Here is a 21,507-nt window from a genome sequence, read left to right on the forward strand (position 1 = left end):
ATGTCTAATATTCGCGTAAGTGTCAGAAATCAATAAATTGACTTTCTGTCTAAGAAGAGATTTAAAAAAGAACATTATTTGAGTAAGCCTTTTATGTGTGGCTTATCGATTTTGGTCTTTTTAGTTTTATTCCTAGATAAGCAAGTGATCAAGCAATAACTATTCAAAGTCCAAAGTAATAGAACCACTTTATCAAATGCTAATGTACCTCTTTAACCTCCATCATCTCCTTGACTTCCAGGCGAAGGTCGGCTGCACCTGTCAGCACCGTGACATGTCTGGTGGTGGCAGGAAGCAGAGTCTGCAGAGAGCGTTGTCGCCGCCGCCACCACCTCCTCCGCCGGCCATGATGCCCAGCACATGTAATACACACTATTTTATTCTATCTTTAAGTAACTATACCTGGCTTCTTTTCAGTTTTGTGGAATTACGGTTTTTATTTGATGATGTTTGTGCATCTGTGGTGTAACTAAATTAATACCTATAGTGATATTGTACCTATTATGAGTACAGTCAATGTATCACCATGGTTCCAAATATCTAGACCATTTTACAGGCTTTTCAATTATTAAATTACAATGCTTCCATTGCTCAGTAAATACTTTAGAATTTGCTCCATAAAATATAGCTGTTCACTTTTTATTCTCAGGTATACCACCACCCCCAGCACCAATGTTGCCCCCACCTCCACCCTGCGGTCCCCCTCCCCCGCCCGTCCCGCCGCCCCCCTCCGCCTGTCCGCCATCCCCGCCGGCGCCAGTGCTGGACATCAAGCTGCCGCAGCAGGAGACACCCATACCGAAGACAAAGATGAAAACTATTAACTGGAATAAAATTCCTAATAATAAGGTGAGGTATTCATTTAAAGCTGTGTTGCCATGTTACTCTTTTATAATGGTCCTACATTACAGAATAAAATTGGTCTTAACCGTTAGTTGCTCAATAAATATACAATGATAATCCTAAAGAACTGACCGGTACCCATTATCCGGAAGACATTCTAGGTTGCTCAAATCCATTATCTATTATTTTCAGGCCTCTTGTAAAAAAAATATTCTTTAGTAAAACTTACTTGTTTTCAGGTCATCGGTCAAAATAATATCTGGTCACTGGTAGCGTCGGCACACAAACACTCACCGAAAGCAGAATTAGACTGGACGGAGATAGAAGGCCTCTTCTGTCAACAGGTAACATACAAGACCCATTGTCTCCAGAACTGTTAAACTCTTCAAATAGTAGTCTTAGTTTTATACCGGATCGTTCCGAAGCTCGCAAAACTCATTCAACAAACGCATACCTAGTTTAAGTTTTATTTATATTTTTTTTATATCAGAAAGCTCCTACCATACTTAATAACTACAAACCTCAAACTATTACTTTTTATTATTTATGTGGATCACCACGTCCTATTAGGATATTAGGCATGTTCGTTCTAGAAGTAAATGACTGTATTCTGACCTTTCCAGATACAGCCAACCGGGTCTGCAGGATCATCACCCAGGTTAGGCCGAAGTCCCATCTGTGACAGTTCAGGGGAGAGGAAACCGAGGAAGGAGTCTTCTGAAATCACTCTCTTGGATGGCAAGAGGAGTCTCAACGTCAACATTTTCTTGAAGCAGTTCAGAAGGTAAGACAATACGTTAAACAATCTTCTTTTAGGTAAATTATTGAACATTAACGCCACCACGCAAGGCATAGACCTCTTCTAATGCAGTGCAAAATGAGGGTTGGTGATTTCGGGCTTATTCATGCAGTTTTTCTTAACAATGTTTTTTCACCGTCAGTCAGTCATTGAGACATTTTATCCAAGATACATTTAGGAAGAACATGATCAACCAGGTATTACTATATATGTATATACATATGTTTTTTCTCCCTTCCAGTTCCAACGAGGATATAATCCAGCTGATCCGCGAAGGAGCTCACGACGACATCGGTACAGAGAAGTTGCGCGGTCTACTCAAGATACTGCCCGAAGTAGACGAGTCTGAAATGCTGAAAGCTTTTACCGGTGACGTCACAAAGTTGGGAACTGCTGAGAAATTCTTGTTGCAGCTCATACAGTTACCCAAGTGAGTGGTCTTTCGGTATACTGGTTGGTCTTTTTGGTCTATCCAGTAGACCGAGTATATTTTAATACGAGATTATGTCACGATATTTTAAAATTTGCGTTTATTTACAATGATCATTTAATTTCAGCTACAAATTGCGTATTGAATGCATGCTTCTGAAAGAAGAATGGGCTTCAACATCTGGATACTTAGAGAGTGCTATCAACGCCATTTTGGTTGCTGGAGACGATTTGATGTCTTCAAGAGCGTTACAGGTACCTAAGTCTAAAGTATTATATAAATATATTGTTTGTCAATGCAAAGATCTTGTCTGCTTGTCAATGTCATCTTTGTGTAAAGTATGGTTCACTGAAAATTCTCAAATAATAGAAGGAACTGTTAAACTAACTTGGTTGTTCTTCGTTGTTATTTACTAACTCCTTTCGTAATTTACAGGAGGTGCTATACATAGCATTGATAGCGGGTAACTTCCTGAACGCGGGCGGGTACGCAGGCGGCGCCGCGGGCGTCAAGTTGTCTTCTCTGCAGAAGCTGCCTGACATCAGGGCTAACAAGCCTGGCATGACGCTCATGCACTATGTCGCTATGGTAAGAACTAGAAAAAAAATATTCCTATGGGATCGGAAAACTTACCTGCCTTACACCTTCTTTACACCTTTACACCTTCTTTAAAAAAATGTGTCTTCCTGAGAGGCGTATTAACATTTCAGTGACATTCATAATTACCCTTTTCCTGACCTAAAAACTTTTTTTTTTATCTCCCCAGCAAGCAGAACGCAAGAACAAAGAACTGATCCACTTCGCAGACGACACTCGCGTGCTGGAAGAGGCAGCTAAGGCCAGCGTGGAGCAGCTGCACAATGAGATCAAGACCCTCGCCAACAGGATACAGGGCCTGAAGAAGGAAATACTGCTGCCAAGTACACAGCAGGATATTAAAGAGCAGATGGGAGATTTCTTGCAGGTAAGGAAACATTCAGTTCAGAGGCTTATTTGAAATCTGAGTTCGAAAGGGAATCGTGTAAGGACATCTTCAAAACCTTCATAATCATTTTATCTTATAGGTGGCCGAACAAGAGGTATCAGCTCTGAACAAAGATATGGAAGAGGTGGAAAGCATTCGCAAGCAGCTCGCGGAATTCTTCTGCGAGGACACAGGATCCTTTAAACTGGAGGAGTGCTTTAAGGTAAGTTTATATATAAGTTCTTCTAGAAGAGAACCAGTTATAATATGGTAACGGACACCTGTCAGTACCATGATATTTACTTCAAATTATTGCAAGACGTCTGACTCATCGGCCACTGTAACACCTCTTCAGGTTATGTTTAGAAAATTCCACCTCTACACCTCAAACTTAGAATTCTCTGAATGAAATCACGAGTTATTTTTAGCTATAAAATGACTCATGGTTATTTTTCCATTTCCAGATGTTCGTATGGTTCTGCAGTAAGTTCAGATCAGCTGTCAGTGACAATGAGAGGAGGCGCGCCAATGAGGAGCAGGCGGCCGCCAGGAGGCGCGCCAGAGATCTCGCCGCCGCTAGGGTTAAGACGGGTAAGTTATATGAACTACAAAATATTCATTTTATCAATTCCAGAGCAGGACTTAGAGTTAGTCTAATTTCACTGAGAAAGTTTTTTCAGTTACGGTTGAAACATGAATGTGTATGTATGTAGTACATGTCTATGCACTACTAAAAGCTATTGAGAGGTCTTTGAATCCAAGTAGAACTTGAATACCCTTTTTGAACCAGCAAGGGTTTTATACCACACCTTTCTTGTCATTTACCTTGTCCCTATTTGCACATTTTTCCCTTTTTTATGGAAAAATATTCCGTTATAAACGATAATTCCTAACTTTGATATAGCAGGTATGTTTACCTGGATCACATCTTTCAACTAAATGTTCACTTCCTATAGTCCAATAAGTTTTGTTTTACTGATCCAATAACCACTTTCTCTTTTAGGTACAAGCAGCATGTGCAGTACACCAGTATCGGAGTGCGAGTCGCTGATGGAGTCTCTCCTACTGGACATCAGGAACGGGCTCGGCCGCCGCTCGCTCAGGAAGCCCCATGACAACGAGCCGGAGCCTGGTTAGTAATATCTAAAGCTATTAGTGTGAAGAGTTTAATAATGCATCATTTGCTGAGCCTTTTCCAAACAAATACATTAAATTACAGGCCGATATCCAAACTGTGTATTATAGCAAAGATATTTGAAAAAATTATATACAATCAGGTTTATAATGCTCTAAAAAATTCATTTAGATCTTTTCAACACGGTTTTTTAAAGGGAAGGTCTACTGTTACGAACCTGATTCTTCTAAACGAATTTATTACTGCTGCTATGGATAACGGTGCGCAGGTCGATGTCGTTTATACGGACTACAGTAAAGCCTTTGATCGAATTGACCATAACATTTTAATTGCAAGGTTAAATAGCATGGGAATACGCGGTGATCTACTCAGATGGTTTTCCTCTTATCTTGTGAACAGATCTCAAGCAGTTGTACTCAACAACTATATTTCTAGCTGGGTTCCTGTTCCTAGTGGAGTGCCGCAGGGTTCATTGCTCGGTCCTTTACTGTTCATCATCTATATAAACGATATCGACTCTTGCTTAATCTCATCCAAGCTTCTGTGCTTCGCTGATGATATGAAAATCTATGCCACAATATTATCACAGTCAGATGCATCAGCACTCCAGGACGACCTGCGTCGTCTTGAGGATTATTGTCAGCGAAGTAAACTGGATCTTAATCCCGCGAAATGCTCGGTTGTTACGTACTCTCGAAAGCGTTCCATTATTGTCGCATCATATATTCTAGGTGATCAAATTCTACCCAGATCAAATTCCATCCGTGATCTGGGAGTGTATCATGATTCTAAACTTAGTTTTGAAACACACGTTGATGCAATAGTCGCCAAGGCATCTAAATCACTGGGTTTCATAATGCGGTTGTCCAAGTGCTTCACTCAAGCCAAAACACTAAAAATTCTATATTGTACTTTTGTTAGAAGTCACTTAGAGTACGCGTCTGAAATATGGAACCCATGTTACCACAAATATATTGACCGCATAGAGAGCATCCAAAAAAGATTTATTAAGTATTTGTGTTATCATCAAAAAGTAACGTATCAGTCTGAAAACTACCTCAACTTCTGTAAAAAATTTCATTTACTGCCTCTAGTTAATCGCCGCGAGATTTCTGATTGTGTTGGCTTGTTGAAAATTTTCAACAATAGTATCAACTGCCCTGATATTCTTTCCAAATTTTATTTCAATGCTCCTAAGAAGTCTAAAAGGTTTAATCCACCCTTGCGTGTGCCATTATCTTCAACAAATTATAGACAGAATTCGTACATTGTGCGTGCAAGCAGAAATTTCAACAGGTTGTGTAAGCAGCATGATATAGATCCATTCCTAACTAGTGTGTCCTCGGTCAGAAAGCGCTTAAGCCGAAACTTTTTCATTTAGCCTTCAATTAATATTAAGGTTGATATGTAATGTGAACAAGATTGTACTTAAACTGTTTACTAGTTATTTAGCAAGTATTCTCTTCTCTGTACTTAAGTGTCCATAGAATTTAGTATTGTACTGTACCCTATAAGTGAGGACTTGTTATTGGCTCTCAGGTTAACTTACAGTTCCTTGTCTGTGTTTTTTAGCTGTTAGTCCTCCATACTACTTAAATAAATAAATAAATAAATAAATAAATTAGGATAGGCTTCCAGTGTAATCGGATCGGATGGAACTGTTTACTAGACACTATAGTCAACTGCCTATCTGATCTCCTCAACTCAGTTACCTGGTCAACCCTTTGGTAAAACTGGTTGCCTGATTTCTGACTACCCATCCCTGTAAAGACCACGCCAATCATTGTTTAACCATATTAAAGATCAATCGATCCATTAGGCTGTTACTTAGCCACAACCTACATTACCCTACATTACCTATTATGCATACTAACAAATCATGTTTTTATTTCCAGACGTGACTCCCACAGGCAGCTTACGCCGCAGGAGCCGGGCCAGTCCTGGTGATGATGAAGAGGGTCTATTGGAGTTCCTGCGACACTCTTCACCTGCTGCTAATGATCTGAGGGAGAGGAGTGCTTGGGGAAGTCTTGGTATGTGCAATTTTTTTATTAAATTTTGTACCCGTCGATCCCTTACGACCCGTCCCGGCTTTGCACGGGTGCAATGCTTATGTAAATATACCTACTACAAAATGTCCTTATACACAACGTTCACAGCTTTTTTGTCATTAGACAATACAAACATGATTTGCTTAGAGGTTACTCTTGACAGCGCGACATAATAATATAGGCCATGTGAAATTTTGGAAGATACAAGTCTTACATAAGCTCCCAATACAAAACTTTTGATGTATTGTAATTTTAAATACCCGCGCCAATATCGCGCGGACCACCCAAGAAGTGCAGACACAGATGTGCGGACAAAATAGCCGTCACAGTTGAAGGGTTATTAGCTAAGGAGAATTATACAAAACGTATCACCTATTTTATTTTGTTAGAACATCATAATCTAACTACATATAATTGATTGACAACAGATCGTTCCTGGTCGCGTCGCGGGGCAGCTCGCGCGCGCCTAGAGCTGCCGGAGCCGAGTCGCGAGCGCGCGCCCTCCCCGCGCGCCTCCCCGCGCGCCTCGCCCGCGCCCAGCACGCCCGAGCCGCAAGCACCCAAGCCCAAGTATGTACACCAACCAGGTTACATCTACCTTGCTTTTTGTCTACTGTACCGAGGCCAGCTTATGGTCTAACCGTATGCAGTTGAGTACCAGTTTTTACACGGAACCACTGCCTATCAAATCTCCTCAACCCGGGGCAACCCGATTTTACACATTGGTAAAACTGGATGTCAAACTTTCTGGCATCTAACTTGCCTTCTGAAAGATGGGGCAACTCGTCATGACAAGATGGATGCGCCTTATGATCGCTCAATCCGTGCGACTGTTATTAAGCTACGAACTCCTCCAATCCGAGATAATTATAAATTAAATAAAAAATAATTCGTTTCTCAGGGAGTGGCGGCAGAAGATCGAGTCGTGGTTGCGCGCCAACAGCCAGGAGGACGCCAAGCCGCGCCGAACCCCCACACGCCTCCACGCGGACAAGCGATCCTTGGAAAACGACTCCGGTAACTAAACCGCTATTTTATAATCATATTTCTTAAAATCCGCAATGAAGTGAGATATCTAACCTTGAACAGACTATTTAAGCTTGGCAACGGGTTTCTCAAATGTTATTTAGGGTTTGTGACTGTCGTAGCTTTCGAAGCTACGACAAGCTTTTAGCGAAGTATCGCTAAACAATAATACTTCGCAAATTAAATATAGTCCAGAATCCAGCATTTTTTTGTTTATATGAAATGAATGTCTTTTCGGTAACTTAAGTCTAACATAACCTAATGAATGTAATATTCCAGAGAGCGAGCGAAGCGCCACCCTGGAGCCCCTGCCCGAGGGCCGCGCGGACTGGAGGCCGGCGGTGCTGCCCGACAGCGACGTCGTCAAGGCGCTCGAGACTGTCGAAGGTATGATGTCGATCTACAGACACCCTGGATTATAGAACCTATCCTGTTTATCTAAGGCACGTCACAAACTAACCAAAATATCCCTTTCCAGATGTACAACCCCAGAAAAAGGACAGCAGGGTCCCCTGGAGGAAAACGGAGGAGAACGAGGAAGTACGGAGGCTCAGGAGACAGCGCTCGCGACAGCAGATAGAGTCCCCCCAGTCACCACTCATATCCATCATGGAAGAACAACGGAAACTGCCAGATATAAAGGTGACTAGCGATCGGGAACAGAAAGTCGTTAGGCAAGAGAGGATAGAAAAGTCAGATAGAGTAGAAATCGATTCTGACAATATAGAAACCCCACCAGCGCAGAGGAAGTTCATTTCATCATTCACTCCTCCACCAGAGAGAGAACCGTGTCGGAAATTCCAACCTTCCATCCCTATCCGGCCTAATCTTAGCGATAAAGCTTCTGCAGAAATGAAAGACCTATGCCAAGAAATTTTGGGAGACGGGCAATTCGACAGGTTCTCTGCCGCTAGAAGAACAAGAAGGTATAAGAGAAACACAGATTCTACCAGTTCTCCTGAAGAAGAAAAGAAACCTGAGCCAGCTCCAGAATTAGTAGCCGAAACTCAGGTCATAAGACCTTCAAAATTAGATGTCCAAGCTTCATATAAAGTTGAAACACCTCCAGAAGTGGCGAAACCAATTGACGCAAAGGATGAGAAGGAGACCAGGTTAAAACGGTGGCAGGATAGACTAAAGAACCAAAGCACAGACAAACCGACCAAAGATACAACAAAGCCATACCTACGCATGCGGCGGCAGACTTCTATCAACCAGGAGGATGTTCAGAAAGCGATACGAGAACTCAAGTCTCCTGCTGATAACCCTACTGGTGTGTGGTCGAGGGAAGGTTACAGAAAATCTCTCAACACTAGAACAGAAAAGGCTCCAGAAAAGCTTCCAGAAAGAACAACTTCACCAAGGATATCGAAAGTGAAAAGTGAGCACGAACTAAACGACGAAGGGTTTGAAGAAACCCAAAGTCTAAATTCAGAAAGTGCTTCTCAAGGAGCATCTTCGGGCTGCAACGTTGAATGCGAGTCACCTGTGCCGAAAATCTCCAAGTCACCGGTCCCTAAGTTGGGACAACCAAAGAGGATTCCTACCAAAGAGACAAGGACGCCACCACGGACACCCATAGACCCCAAGCGCGTGATCCCTAAACGGGCTAGTTCATTAAGAGTCGAGAGGTCGACCTCTAGAGCGTCATTAAGAAGTTCTAGAAGTTCGTTGAACAGTTCTACATCAGTATCGACTGTGAAGCGAGTACCACCGGCGCCAGTGAAGCCAGCGCCTAAGCCTGTTCCCAAGCCTGTGTCCAGAATGCCGGCTTCCAGGTCCTCGTCCAGTGGCAGCTCAGTAGGTACCTCCAGGCCACCGTTGAAGAATGTTACCGGTAGAACAACGACCTCAGGTTTCATGAGGCCCACTCAAGCTTCGAAGGGAAAAGTCGGTTTAACCGCCCAACAAGTCCTGAGGGCGAGTGTCAAGTAATAGTGCTGTCAGTGTCAACTATAAATGAACTGTCAGAAACAATCGTCTGACAGTCCATTTATGTGTTCTGGTGCTAATTTTGAAAATGTTAAATTCAAAGACTCAAAGTCTGGACCAAACTTTACCGCGGAAAAACAGTTAAAAAGCGAAAAAAAAAATCGTTGTAATTTTATTATGTTATCATTTAACCATTTATGTAGTTTTTACCGCGGTAATTTATTTTTAAGTGAGAACCCAGTGCCTTGTTTTCCGAGCAGACTTGTTAATATTAATTTAAATAAAATACAAAAATATTAATCTTTTAATAAACAGGTAATTATTGGAAACTTCAGATGTAATTAGGCGCTAGAATCTCAACTGAAAACATAATCTGAAGTTTTCAATGACTGATTATTTTAGTATAAGTCTTATCATTAGATCTGTTTGCAAAGAAAGTTGTCATACGTAATAAACCCGTACGTAATTATTATTGTATTATTATGTTTTATTTAATTTAATAAAAATATAAATTCAATTAATGTGCCACGAGATAGTACGGGTATTTTATTTAAATTACCATTTTTTATTAAATAAATGTAAGGGCAACACCGGGTTTGCAATTTTTGGAAATTCGCAATTGAAAATAGAAGTCAGTACAGAAACTGTTAAATATTGTTCTTTTTAGATATTAAAGCATTTTTTTTATATAAAGTTACGCTATCCTTAGCCAACTTACTCAGTCGCAGTAAGTGAAAAAGAGATAGCTTTATGTTCGGCAGCGCGCTTTATATTAATAAAGGGAAGAATATTTTATAGTTTCATACAAGTTAATTAATTGTAAAATTGAAAGTTTTCACAAATTGTACCCGAAGCATGTCAGATATCAAAGTCATTAATTTTTTTATTGAATTATATACTAATATAAAATATTTTATGAAACTAGATAAGTATTATAGACATTTTTTAATTCAAAGACGTACATAAAAATGATCTGATTTTTATAATGATATCCAATAGATCTTGATCAAAGGGACACATTGTCACAAAGTATAATATAAATAATTTTAAGGCTTTAACCCAATATTTTATTGTACGTGTTTATTAACTAAACGATATACAATAAATTGACATACCTACGACAAATTATTATTTTTTATACTAACCATCTTTTGGAATTAAAATTGCTTAGTAACATGTCCAAATGGGGCTGACACTTTTATTCTGCTAACAATTTTTACGAGCCTACATACATTGATATTACAAAAACAAATAGTAATTATCATGCTATACATGAATTAGAACTTAATCTTTAAACAATTATTATAATATTAGGAATTTTTATGTCCTTGAAGAATTTATTTACCTACCCTCTTTGCACTTTTCTGTTTTTCAGTACATCTCCAAAATTCTACCATTAGGTAATATTTTCTACCGTCAATCGTTATAGATGGCAACATTGGTTTTCTGTCAATCTGAATAATTCCATTCCGTTTTGCCGAAATAGTGATATTGATTAAAAATTGTGTTCATGCTAGGTAAGCTAGTATTTGACAATTAAATAATTAACTAAATCATAGTACTCCATTATCCACTAGCTCTATGAGTAAGTCTGTCATTTTCTTGCTACAAACTGCACTGTTGGTCTGCACTGGGGCCACGCGCGACGTTGAAGATGGCTCGCTCACCTGAAGCTGAAAACGTTTACAAATGAAATATAGGGATCAGAAGGTACCCTGCTTTTGACTTAAAAGTGCATTAAAAGGTCTTGTTATCAGAAAATTGATTCACTTAGAAAAGAATACACATTTGATTCCACAGTACGTAGGTAGGGTAACCATGAGATGTAAATTTTTAGTATCAAAAAATTAAATCAAAACTTTCAAAACACATATTAGTGGTACTAGTGAACTTGCGAAAGTAGGAACTACCTCGTGTTGATACAAGTCAGGCGCCTCATCACTGTCGCACGTCATAATCGGATACATGTCTACCGCGATGCCGAGACCAAACTGACCAGCGCGCTTGAATTCTTCTTGTAATCTGCTCAAAATAGGAAAATCATATTCAAAAGTTTTGAAAATGCTTCAAAGTTTGCTCTTAGACACGAACATCAACTTATTTTGATCTATCGTAAGTTGAACTACATAACCGAATTCACAATTCAACATTATTTAATCAGCGTAGAACATGTTAACTTACAAAGAATAAAGCGCATCCCTGTTCAAACTGGTATTAAAAACTGAGTCCTCATCACTCATCTGCACCAGCCTCCGATGCAGTTCATCCGTGTAGTACTCCAGGAGTGAGGAGAGGTGCTCCGCCCTCTGCTCCCGGTCGAGACACATGTACATTACGTATGCCAGATCTAGTGCTGGTGAGGCGTAGCGGACTGCTTGGAAGTCCACGATGTACATCTAAAAAGGAAAAAGTAGCTATAAAACAGTCACAAATTAACTAGAGAGAAAGATTAGGTACAAGATATGTCTGTATCTAAAGCATCTTAACTGCGATGCAAAATACTTGCTTTAGAATAAAATAAGACTGCAACATGATCGCATTTAGTTAGCATAAAGACGATAAACTTACATCAGCAATATCACCATCCACATATTTAAACAAGAAGTTATTAGTCCAGCAGTCTCCGTGTCCAATGACTGCTAGTGGTTCCGTAGGAGTCACCAGTTCCACCATGGCGTGGAAGTAGTTATCCTCGCTGCAGAACGCCTTGAACTTGTCCAAGTATTTGTCTTTGTCTTCAGAGTCAACTAACTCCTGTTCTACCATAGCTATGGCGTTTGATGTAGCCTCTATGAAGTAGTTCTTGTAATAATCGAAGTTCTCTTCGACGAAGAATACTGAAATGAATCATTATTATAGATGTTTTAAACTTTCTTACATCAGAATTTAATCAAGTTATTTGTATAAAAACACAGTCTTACCTTCAGAGATTCCATCTTTAACATTCAGCAGCTCATAAAAGGCCTCAGGGTCATGACACTTCATGGCGAGAGACAGGGCATGGAACTGCGACAAATGCTTCATGACCATGTAACATTGCTCTATAGTTAGACCCTGGCGCCTCTCGGGCATCACATACCCTTCCCTCTTCAAGTCCTTGAGCACCACGCAGTCATTTTGAGCCAGATAGCACTTCGGGATCGACTTGAAAGGGTTGTGGACATTCCACTGTTTTTGGAAGTTGAGTAAAGCAGGCCAGATTTTGTTGTAAAATGCGACCTCGTTGCAGAAAAGCTCGTCGCTTTTGAAGGCTTCCCTGCGCAAGATGCTTTCGGGGAGGCACTTGTAGATGATGGAGTACTCCCAGGGCTCATCAGTTTCGCTGGAACCGTCTGGCTCAACGTGTCTTCGGATACCGGTCATGGAGATTCGGTATACCATGGAGGTGTAGTTGTCACCGCGCTTGGAGCCCGGTGCACCCTTAAGTAAAAGTAAAGGAGAATGCGACTGTAGAACATAGACAGTCAGAGAAAAACAGACGGTTTTTGAAATTACGTTCACGTCATCTTGACTTGTTACTCAGTATTATTAATATACGTACCTCAAACTGCTGTATACTGACATCTGGGTATTCATCTTTGAGCAGGCCCTGCAGGAAATCTAGGGTGATCTCCGACATGACACGGATCAGTCACCGTCAATACCTCCTGGCTAGATAAACAACTGGATTCAACTGAATAGCAGTAGCTATCATTTTCTATTTGTGGCTTTAGGGTCACCATCCATGAATATGTTTTTTGGGACTAACCCTTAATTCGAGAACTAGGTATCCAGAGCAGCTCTTATGACATTCGACCATTCGGACTTTTTGTAAGAAAAGCAGATTATAACGCACTTAATGCTATAACTTTCTCATACTGCGAATAAGCACTTACTTTGCTATATTTTAAAGACACAATTTAACTGTGAATTAAATGTGTTCAAATCTCTCATTCTCATAATATAGATATATTTATCTAGGAATACCTATCAAAAAATTTGCTTGACAGTAAAATATCGTAATGAGACAAATAAAACATCTGCGTTCATTTGTGCAAACGGGAAAAATCTCGTCCTTCAACCAAATCATGGTCACCGTACTGGTGTGGGGCGCATTATTGAATTGTTACAGCGACTGGGGTCGGCGTGATTGGATAATATCACCGGTTGTTTCAGCAGTTAACGTGCACTCAGCTGTCACTCATCTGCCCTTCCCTCTTGCGCAAGATTGTTCCCGAGCCAATTACCTATGTGCATCACAGATATTGTTGTTTTTCCTTTGGTTTGTTATTGTAAAATAATATACATGTTCACTAACAGTCCAATCAGCGCAACCTTAATAACCAGTCCGATCATAACGAAAAATAATTTTGAATTCCAATCTCCTTCAAAGATCATTCTCCTTCATATGCTTCATATCAATGAGAACCTCCTCCTTTTTGGAAGTCGGTTAAAAATAAACCTTTCCTTTATATGAGCAAGATATTCAAACAATTTTCTTTCAACAAAATCTGTCCAGCCATTTATAAGGGTTTAACTAGTGGAGAATTATAAATAGCTATAATTAACGTAAATAGGTAAGAAAGATTAAGATGAAATTCAAGAATTTTCTGTCTTAACAGTTACAGTTCTTATTTCGTTACTTTGAAAGGATTTCTTTCACAAGTTGATAGTGATATTAAATAATCTTGTCCCCGAAAATTACAAGTAAAAAAAAAAGTTTCAATAACGTTGAACTTTTTGCCTATAACGAAACATTTCTGTCAATTGTCATTCCCGCCCGAACGTGCGTTCAAATTGCGGATAATTTTTATATGCCTAGATGAGAAAATTACCACCCCACGTAAAATAAAAAAATACAATTCTCAACTTTTATATATTTCACAACAAATAATACGGGGATGAATTTTGAGTAAACTGAGTAAATAGCTACTGCTAAATGATTACAATTTACAGGATGACTACTATCATAAAATATCTGAATAATTCTAAACTCAGATTCTGAACGCAGCACAGTAAATGTCAGTGTCAAATAAAATTTTCGTTTTCAGAAATTCTGCGGCAAAAAGGCAGAAGATTTGGTGCATAAATATTACGAAACTAGTGAAAAATAATTGTTATCTTCATTCTAATTCGACAAATTTGTACATTCTCTTTTTCTGAGTACACTGCGCTGAGAAAGAAGCTTGCAACATGCCTGTGGATCAAATTCAGTACTCTGAAAGGTATAATGATGACGTCTATGAGTACAGGTGAGTTTTTCGCAAGTTTTCTAATGTTTTACTGTTACAATTCCACGTCTTACGGTCTAATTATGCTGTAAGATTGGTCTTAACTGTGTATATCAGTTTTACTCTAATACTGGAGTGTTTTTTTGCACAATATGGCAACGGCTTTCGTCAGTAATTTTACGCAGTTACTAGGAATTCCTTGAGGTGCTATCATAGTCCTCCGCCCCTAAGACGACCCACTGACCAAGTGCTTAAATATTCTTTCAGAAGTATTTCACTTTTACCTAAAAACAATTTAGGTACAACTCCTTTCTACTATGCAGGAATTTTAGCCATTCAGTCGTAATTTAGAGTCAAAAATTTGAAATAGGTATTCCCAGATGTCACAGCAATATTTCACTATCTCCACATCCTCCTAATGACATTTACTCACCTACTATTCTGGGGAACAGTCTAGAATAGTTTAGATTGTATGATGATTACTCACTTGATACTCTTCATCAGTAGTAGTCATAATTTATTTCATAAATTTTGTATACATCTTAAAAAAGTTTGTGCTTATTTAATTCCAGGCATGTCATCCTGCCACCCGACATCGCCCGTCAGGTACCCAAATCCCATTTGATGACGGAGACGGAATGGCGTAACCTCGGTGTCCAGCAGAGTCCCGGCTGGCTTCACTTCATGGTGCACAACCCTGAGCCCCATGTCTTGCTGTTCAGGCGACCTAGGACCAACATCCCGGCCCCCGTGAATGGGCTTGATAGTAATACTACTTCTACCGTCAAAGTATGAAAGTATGGCTACTAGGTAATTTTAAATTGTGTTGTTGATGATAGAACAAAGGCTTGATCTTGTATCATCAGAATTATAATACTATTGTAATAAATATTTACAAATACCCATAGTACCTATGGTACTTGTAAACAACACTTTTTTTACCTCTGTGTGAGTAGATCAAGTTTTTACTAAATGACCATGCTGGAAATATGCAAAACCTTATGTTCTGTCATCAACTAACACTAAGAAACTATACAGATGTATGTTATGATATTTAAATAAATTAATATAGGTAGCCTTTCTGCAATTCATATGATATAAACTATATTGTTTTCAATATTATATAAAAGACTAATCAAATAATTATTTAGTCTACACCCAAATAATTTTCCAAATACTACATTTGTTTATTTATATGTTTAGGTATTTGGTTTTGGTTTATAGAAATTAATATCTCGGTAAAACTATGATAGTTACTGTAAAGTACCCTAATTTTATGATAGCACATTGTAATAAAACCAGTGACCTAGATTATACCTGATATATAACTTAACTATCAACCTAGAAATTTACCTGCTTACAGGTAATTTTTTATCAACTTATGTTTATCTATTGGCTAATTAGCACACTGCATACTTGAAAAATCAAGGTTAATGTGATAATATGAATTTTGATATTATATTCAATGGCAAAGGTAAAGAGTAAATGCATTTTTTAAGAGTAATTAAAAAATTAAATACACTTTCAGTTTCCAAAATTGTCTTCAATATATAGAAGATAACTACTTCATCATAATATTAAAATATGACATCTACCTGTATTTTTTGTTTGTGATTAGATATTACTGGTATTTGGGCGATTTTTCAAATTCCATACCACTTTTAGCTGAAGAATACATTGACGTTTTGGCAGCTTTTGTGTCATGTGAAACATGTCTAACCTCTATATTTATTACTCAGATAAAAGAAAACTGGCGATTGAAAAATCGGCCCTATTATACGAGCCTTTTTCCCAATTATGTTGGGGTCGGCTTCCAGTCTAACCAGATGTAGCTGAGTACCAGTGCTTAAAAATCGGCTCTAATATGTAAGAAAATCAATACTCCATATAGATGTGAATATGGTATATGGGTGTATAATTTATTTTCATGATGGGTGATACATAAATAAAATTATTAATATATAGGCTGTTCCTATTCCTGACTGAAGAATTATTTATGTAAAATTAAATAAATGTGCCTTTAAGCTAATTGCTTAAAACATTTAATGAATATATTTAGCTTAAAGAATTGTGGCTTATGAATTTATGCATGTTCTAAAAAAACGGTTATATTTTTTAGAGATAGGTCATACCTGTAATAACTGTCAAAATTAAGTTTTTTTGAGGCTCATAGAAAAATTGCAGACAAAATTATAAGATCAACTTATTAAAAAAAGAAATTATTTTGGCAGTAACATAATTCATTGGTTTATATTTCAATATGTTCATCAGACTAAGTTAAAATAGTCCTTTGCTGTTTTTTTATAAAAAATTCTGATAATAACCACAAGATGAGATGCCTTGCTTTGTAACAAATTATTTTAAAATAAAATGATAATATTTCTGTATGTTATTAATAGCTATATTAATGGTGCAAATTCAATTGACTTATATAAGTTAGTGTATTAAGTTTTTCTTTAATTATAATGGTTGTTAACTACTTGAATAAAGTTTTGTACACGCTTTCGGATTTTTTTACAGTTTCCAGAATAGTTATTTCTGTATATCGGGTGTGTCGTACCCAATCACATTAAATCCTATCACATATACTTTATGGTTTAAATAGGTACGACACACCCGATAATAATAATAATGGCGTCCACGGCCGATTTCGGCCACGGCGGCTGTTCTCATTTAAGGAGATCAGCCAGCTGCGCAGGACATATTATAGTGCACGAGCATTTGCGCAGACACAGGTGCGCTCCCTATTCCTTCACTCTCATAACCCGATGGGACGGCAATCTGACACGACCGGAAAGAGATCAGGCGCAGGCTCTGATGCACGGGTGAATCAATCACCAACTTCCAGACTACGGGCTGCTTTGTGAAAGTTCAAGAAAACCCACAAAGCGGTTTCGGCCCGACCCGGGAATCGAACCCGAGACCTCGAGAACAGCAGCCGCGCTTGCGACCACTAGACCAACGAGGCAGTCCCGATAATATTTATAGGATATGTCGTGGTCAACTAATTAAAGACACTGTTGGAATCTTTAATTGAAGCCACATTTTATCTGTATTTCTTTTTTCTGATTGCTATTGGAACTTTATTTTCTATTTTAAAATATTTAAGAGGGCATTGGGAAATATTAAAACTAAAGACTATCTTCAGTGATGCTCCGCGACAAGTTTTTTTTTTCGCTTTATCCGAATCTCGAGCAGTATGAACCATAACGTGGCGGGTTATTCCCGCTCGGTAACACCCTTTCGTCAACACTGTTGACGATCGGGAAAAAAAAGTTTCGTTCGTTCGCAGTGTCCATGAATGCTGGTTTTTATTTTTAAAATGTTTTTTATGGATTATGTTAGATCTTTTAAAACACAATTAACTAGAAAATAAAAGTGGCCTTATCATGTGCATAATAACCATTTTACACTAAAATAATAAGTAGCGTTCGTCAACACTGTGAACGAATGAAACTTTTTTTTCCCGATCGTCAACAGTGTTGATGAAAGGGTGTTACCGAGCGGGAATAGCCCAACGTGGCCTGGCCATATAATTAAAGACACTATTTGCTCAGAGGAAGAAATGCAAATTATTAATATTATTGATGGTACTTTTCTATAACAACATTCCCTACACTATAACAAAGCATACTAATATTTGGTTTATTTCCTTTTACCTCAATGACAGCACGACATCCCTAAACGTGCAAGCGGTCAGTTTTGTTTTAAGTCGCTACGGGAATTTTCTTCCACGCTTCATAAAAATCTGTGTAAAATTGATCAATGTTTCATGTATCGCCATTGTGTTTTCTGGCCGATTACCAGTTTTTTTCTATTAAATTTGCAATGGGCCAAACCAAAACCGTCATAAGTTGCTCGATCAAAGAGTCCTTTTTACTACTTTTACAGTGTTTTTCAGAACTTTTTTAATTTGGAAAGAGCTAAGGGCCGGTAAATAATGCTTAGCATATAACAACATGCTTATTTCTAAAATATTATACATAGTACTTGAATTCGCTTATTTTTTAGAAATAGCCAACTACAGTATGGACAAGCGGTCAAGGGCGGATCCAGCTTCGGCGCCAGGGGGGGGGGTCACCCAGTCGTGGTCAAGTCACAAAAAATATTATATTGTAGCGTATACTTCTTTTAATATTAAAAGTAGTAGTATAAATACAATAAATACGTACGGAGCGAGCTCGAAATTTTTACGAATGTTAAGAAAAGTGTTTTCATGTAGAAAATGGCCCGAGCAGAGTGAGCGCAATTTCTCGTACATATTTATATACTACACACAGGTGCCAAACAAAAAAGCGTGAGCGAAGCGAGCGCGAAAATTTTGTGTTCAGGTCGAGGACTAAGGTTAAAAAAGTGTTTTTATCTAGAAAATGGTCCGAGCTGAGCGAACGCGATTTCTTGGACATAATCACAGATGCGAAATTGAAAAAAGCGCGAGCGAAGCGAAAATTTTTATTCAGTTCGAGGACTAAAAGTAGATGAAAACGCTTTCTTGCTGTATAACAAATATACAGCACAAATACAAGAAAGCGCGATCATAGCAAGCGCGAGATTTTTTTCAGGTTGAAGACTTAACGTTTGAAAAATATTGTGTACGCAGAAAAGGGCGCGTACGTTTTTTATTGCAGCAACAGTAAAACATTTTCTGTGAAAACTTCAATTGTCTTACTATTGGTAAGGGTTCATGAGATAAGGGCCGTCTCTAGTTCATGTAGCGCCTGGGTGCAATCATCACCCAAGCGCCACCTATGCATCTATTGAAAGATTTTGAGTAGTACATATTGATCGAAGTACTTTACAAGGAATATAAATAAGAACGTTCGAACGAAAGTCACTTTTTTGGTCCGTTAAAATGTTTCCAAATCATTGTAGGCTCAAACTCCTCCTCCTCCGAGCCTTTTCCCAATCATGTTGGGGTCGGCTTCCAGTCTAACCGGATTCAGCTGAGTACCAGTGCTTTACAAGAAGCGACTGCCTATCTGACCTCCTCAACCCAGTTACCCGGGCAACCCGATACCCCTTGGTTAGACTGGTGTCAGACTTACTGGCTTCTGACTACCCGTAACGACTGCCAAGGATGTTCAATGACAGCCGGGACCTACAGTTTAACGTGCCATCCGAAAGGCTCAAACTGTTGGCCAGATTTAAGTTATGAAATTCGAGACAGGACAACGTAATTGTAAAAAAGATTTTTTTTTTTTAATTTTGGGACACAAAAAGTTTATATGTTTTAAAAACCGCTGTAAAGTAACAAGCAGTCGGAAGCGCAAACTGTTTTGTTTTTGAGGACTCCATTAATATATTTTTTTTGCTATATTTGACTTATGAAGTTATCAAGGCAAGGTAATTATATGTATCCTGCCTTGATAACTTCATGTTGCGAAATTTTTTGAGCCTACGACACAAAAGCACCTGATTAAGTACATTGTAAAGCAACAAGTAGCCGCGAGCGCTGCGAGCGCGAACTTTTTTAGATTATTTGTTTGAAGACTCACAAATCAGACTGGAAATTACGTACAAATAAAAAGGAACCGTGATTAGAGCGAGTGCCATTTGTGTTCGTTGATTCGGTGCGTCAATAAAAATAATAAACAATCAGAAATACAGCACAGACATAGTCATTTACTCGCGAGCGTAGAGAGCTAGAATTTTTTCACTTAGTTGGAGGATGTTAAAAGTTAAACATAATCAAAATGATCAATCCAACAAAGCGAAGGCGGCTTTTTTGTCAGTATCATTGATACAACGTGGAACTTCCTTATCGAACGGGTGTAATTTCTTCGAAATTTCCTGGTGGTGGGGCGTCCCGCGGCGAACCTGATATCGAGGCGCCCGGGTTATTCGCACACCCTGCACCATAGGTTAAGACGGCCCTGCATGAGATACAGCATGTAATGTAGACAACCCGGACAGCGGATTCTTAGTAACAGGGTCCCGTTTCCTCCTTTTAGATACGGATAAAGAGTAAATAAAGAATAGAGAGCGAGCGTTGCGAGCACGAATTCTTCAGCAAAACTACTCTACTTATTCACTCGGAATAACATCGTGTTTAACCATTTCAATTATTAGTCCTCTTAGGTCCTGAACCTGGCCCAGGGGGGGGGTCATGACCTTGTGACCTACCCCCTGGATCATATTGCAATCGTAAATAATTTGCATACAAAATGATTCATATTCATAGGCACGACACGCCAGCATAAATGACATTATCCGTCGTGCTCTTGTCACCGCCGGAGTGCCAGCCATTTTAGAACCCAGAGGCTTGGCACGCGACGATGGCAAGAGACCAGACGGGATGTCTATAATGCCTTGGAAGATGGGAAGGTCGTTGGTGTGGGACGCAACCTGCGTCGACACCCTTGCACCTTCCCACCTTCCCAGTACGGCGAGCTGTGTCGGTGCAGCTGCTGCAGCCGCGGAAAACCTCAAACGGCTCACCGGCAATTGCATTTTTGAGCCGTTTGGGGTTGAAACCTTGGGACCATGGGGCCCAAGTGCCCACAGACTCTTTCGAGAAATCAGTAAGCGATTAGTGGAGTCCACTCGTGACCAAAGGGCTGGCCTATACTTCGGTCAAAGGATATGCATTGCCATCCAGCGTGGCAATGCAGCCAGCCTTTTGGGCACGATCCCAGCTGACAGCGATGCGGAATATTTTGATACTTAGTTTTAATATTTCCCTATCATAAGATCATTTGTAAAACTATTGAATAAAATGTTTGAAATGATTCATTATTGAATGACAGAAAGGGATAAAAACGTTTATTTCAAAGAAAACATAGCGGAGTGCCACATACGCTTCAATTGTAATCGTGTCGTGATTGGATCGCAGTCGAATGTGAATCGTATGCTGCTTAAGTAAAATTACACAAAGCAGCCCGGAGCCTGGAAGCTGGTGATTGATACACCCGTGCATCGGAGAGCACGTAAATGTCGGTCCTACGCCTGATCTCTCTCCGGTCGTGTCAGATTAGGTACCGTCCCATCGGGCTATGAGAGTTAAGGAATAGTGAGTGCACCTGTGTCTGCGCAAATGCTCGTGCACTATAATAATTATGTCCTGCGTAGTAGGCTAATCTCCTTACATGAGAACAGCTGCCGTAGCCGATAACCGGCT

At 39.2% G+C, this 21,507-nt stretch overlaps 3 protein-coding genes across 8 annotated transcripts in view; 2 read left to right on the forward strand and 1 right to left on the reverse strand.

Moving 5' to 3' along the window:
- Positions 1-10,301, forward strand: part of LOC124640951 (inverted formin-2) — a 112,307-nt gene extending 102,006 nt beyond the window's left edge. For all 6 annotated transcript variants that reach the window (XM_047178932.1, XM_047178933.1, XM_047178934.1 and 3 more), the window contains 16 exons: positions 242-362; positions 650-849; positions 1,083-1,187; positions 1,467-1,627; positions 1,884-2,072; positions 2,200-2,326; positions 2,508-2,660; positions 2,839-3,036; positions 3,137-3,259; positions 3,501-3,627; positions 4,040-4,168; positions 6,067-6,204; positions 6,651-6,792; positions 7,124-7,239; positions 7,528-7,635; positions 7,727-10,301. In XM_047178932.1, the coding sequence (XP_047034888.1) occupies positions 242-362; positions 650-849; positions 1,083-1,187; positions 1,467-1,627; positions 1,884-2,072; positions 2,200-2,326; positions 2,508-2,660; positions 2,839-3,036; positions 3,137-3,259; positions 3,501-3,627; positions 4,040-4,168; positions 6,067-6,204; positions 6,651-6,792; positions 7,124-7,239; positions 7,528-7,635; positions 7,727-9,183 (3,594 nt within the window). In that variant the 3' untranslated portion in view covers positions 9,184-10,301. The remainder of the gene's footprint in view (positions 1-241; positions 363-649; positions 850-1,082; positions 1,188-1,466; positions 1,628-1,883; positions 2,073-2,199; positions 2,327-2,507; positions 2,661-2,838; positions 3,037-3,136; positions 3,260-3,500; positions 3,628-4,039; positions 4,169-6,066; positions 6,205-6,650; positions 6,793-7,123; positions 7,240-7,527; positions 7,636-7,726) is intronic.
- LOC124640954 lies at positions 10,225-13,221 on the reverse strand. The gene is made up of 6 exons (XM_047178938.1): positions 12,722-13,221; positions 12,102-12,600; positions 11,749-12,017; positions 11,362-11,576; positions 11,091-11,202; positions 10,225-10,853 (listed from the first exon to the last, which is right to left on the reverse strand). The coding sequence occupies exons 1-6, from the start codon at positions 12,797-12,799 to the stop codon at positions 10,734-10,736; spliced, it is 1,293 nt and encodes a 430-aa protein (XP_047034894.1). The 5' UTR covers positions 12,800-13,221; the 3' UTR covers positions 10,225-10,733.
- A 970-nt stretch (positions 13,222-14,191) lies between these two features.
- On the forward strand, positions 14,192-16,892 carry LOC124640955 (cyclin-dependent kinases regulatory subunit-like). The gene is made up of 2 exons (XM_047178939.1): positions 14,192-14,411; positions 14,963-16,892. The coding sequence occupies exons 1-2, from the start codon at positions 14,353-14,355 to the stop codon at positions 15,183-15,185; spliced, it is 282 nt and encodes a 93-aa protein (XP_047034895.1). The 5' UTR covers positions 14,192-14,352; the 3' UTR covers positions 15,186-16,892.
- Positions 16,893-21,507: the final 4,615 nt, after the last annotated feature.

This window comes from Helicoverpa zea, chromosome 21, assembly GCF_022581195.2.
Source record: "Helicoverpa zea isolate HzStark_Cry1AcR chromosome 21, ilHelZeax1.1, whole genome shotgun sequence".
Lineage (NCBI taxonomy): Eukaryota > Metazoa > Arthropoda > Insecta > Lepidoptera > Noctuidae > Helicoverpa > Helicoverpa zea.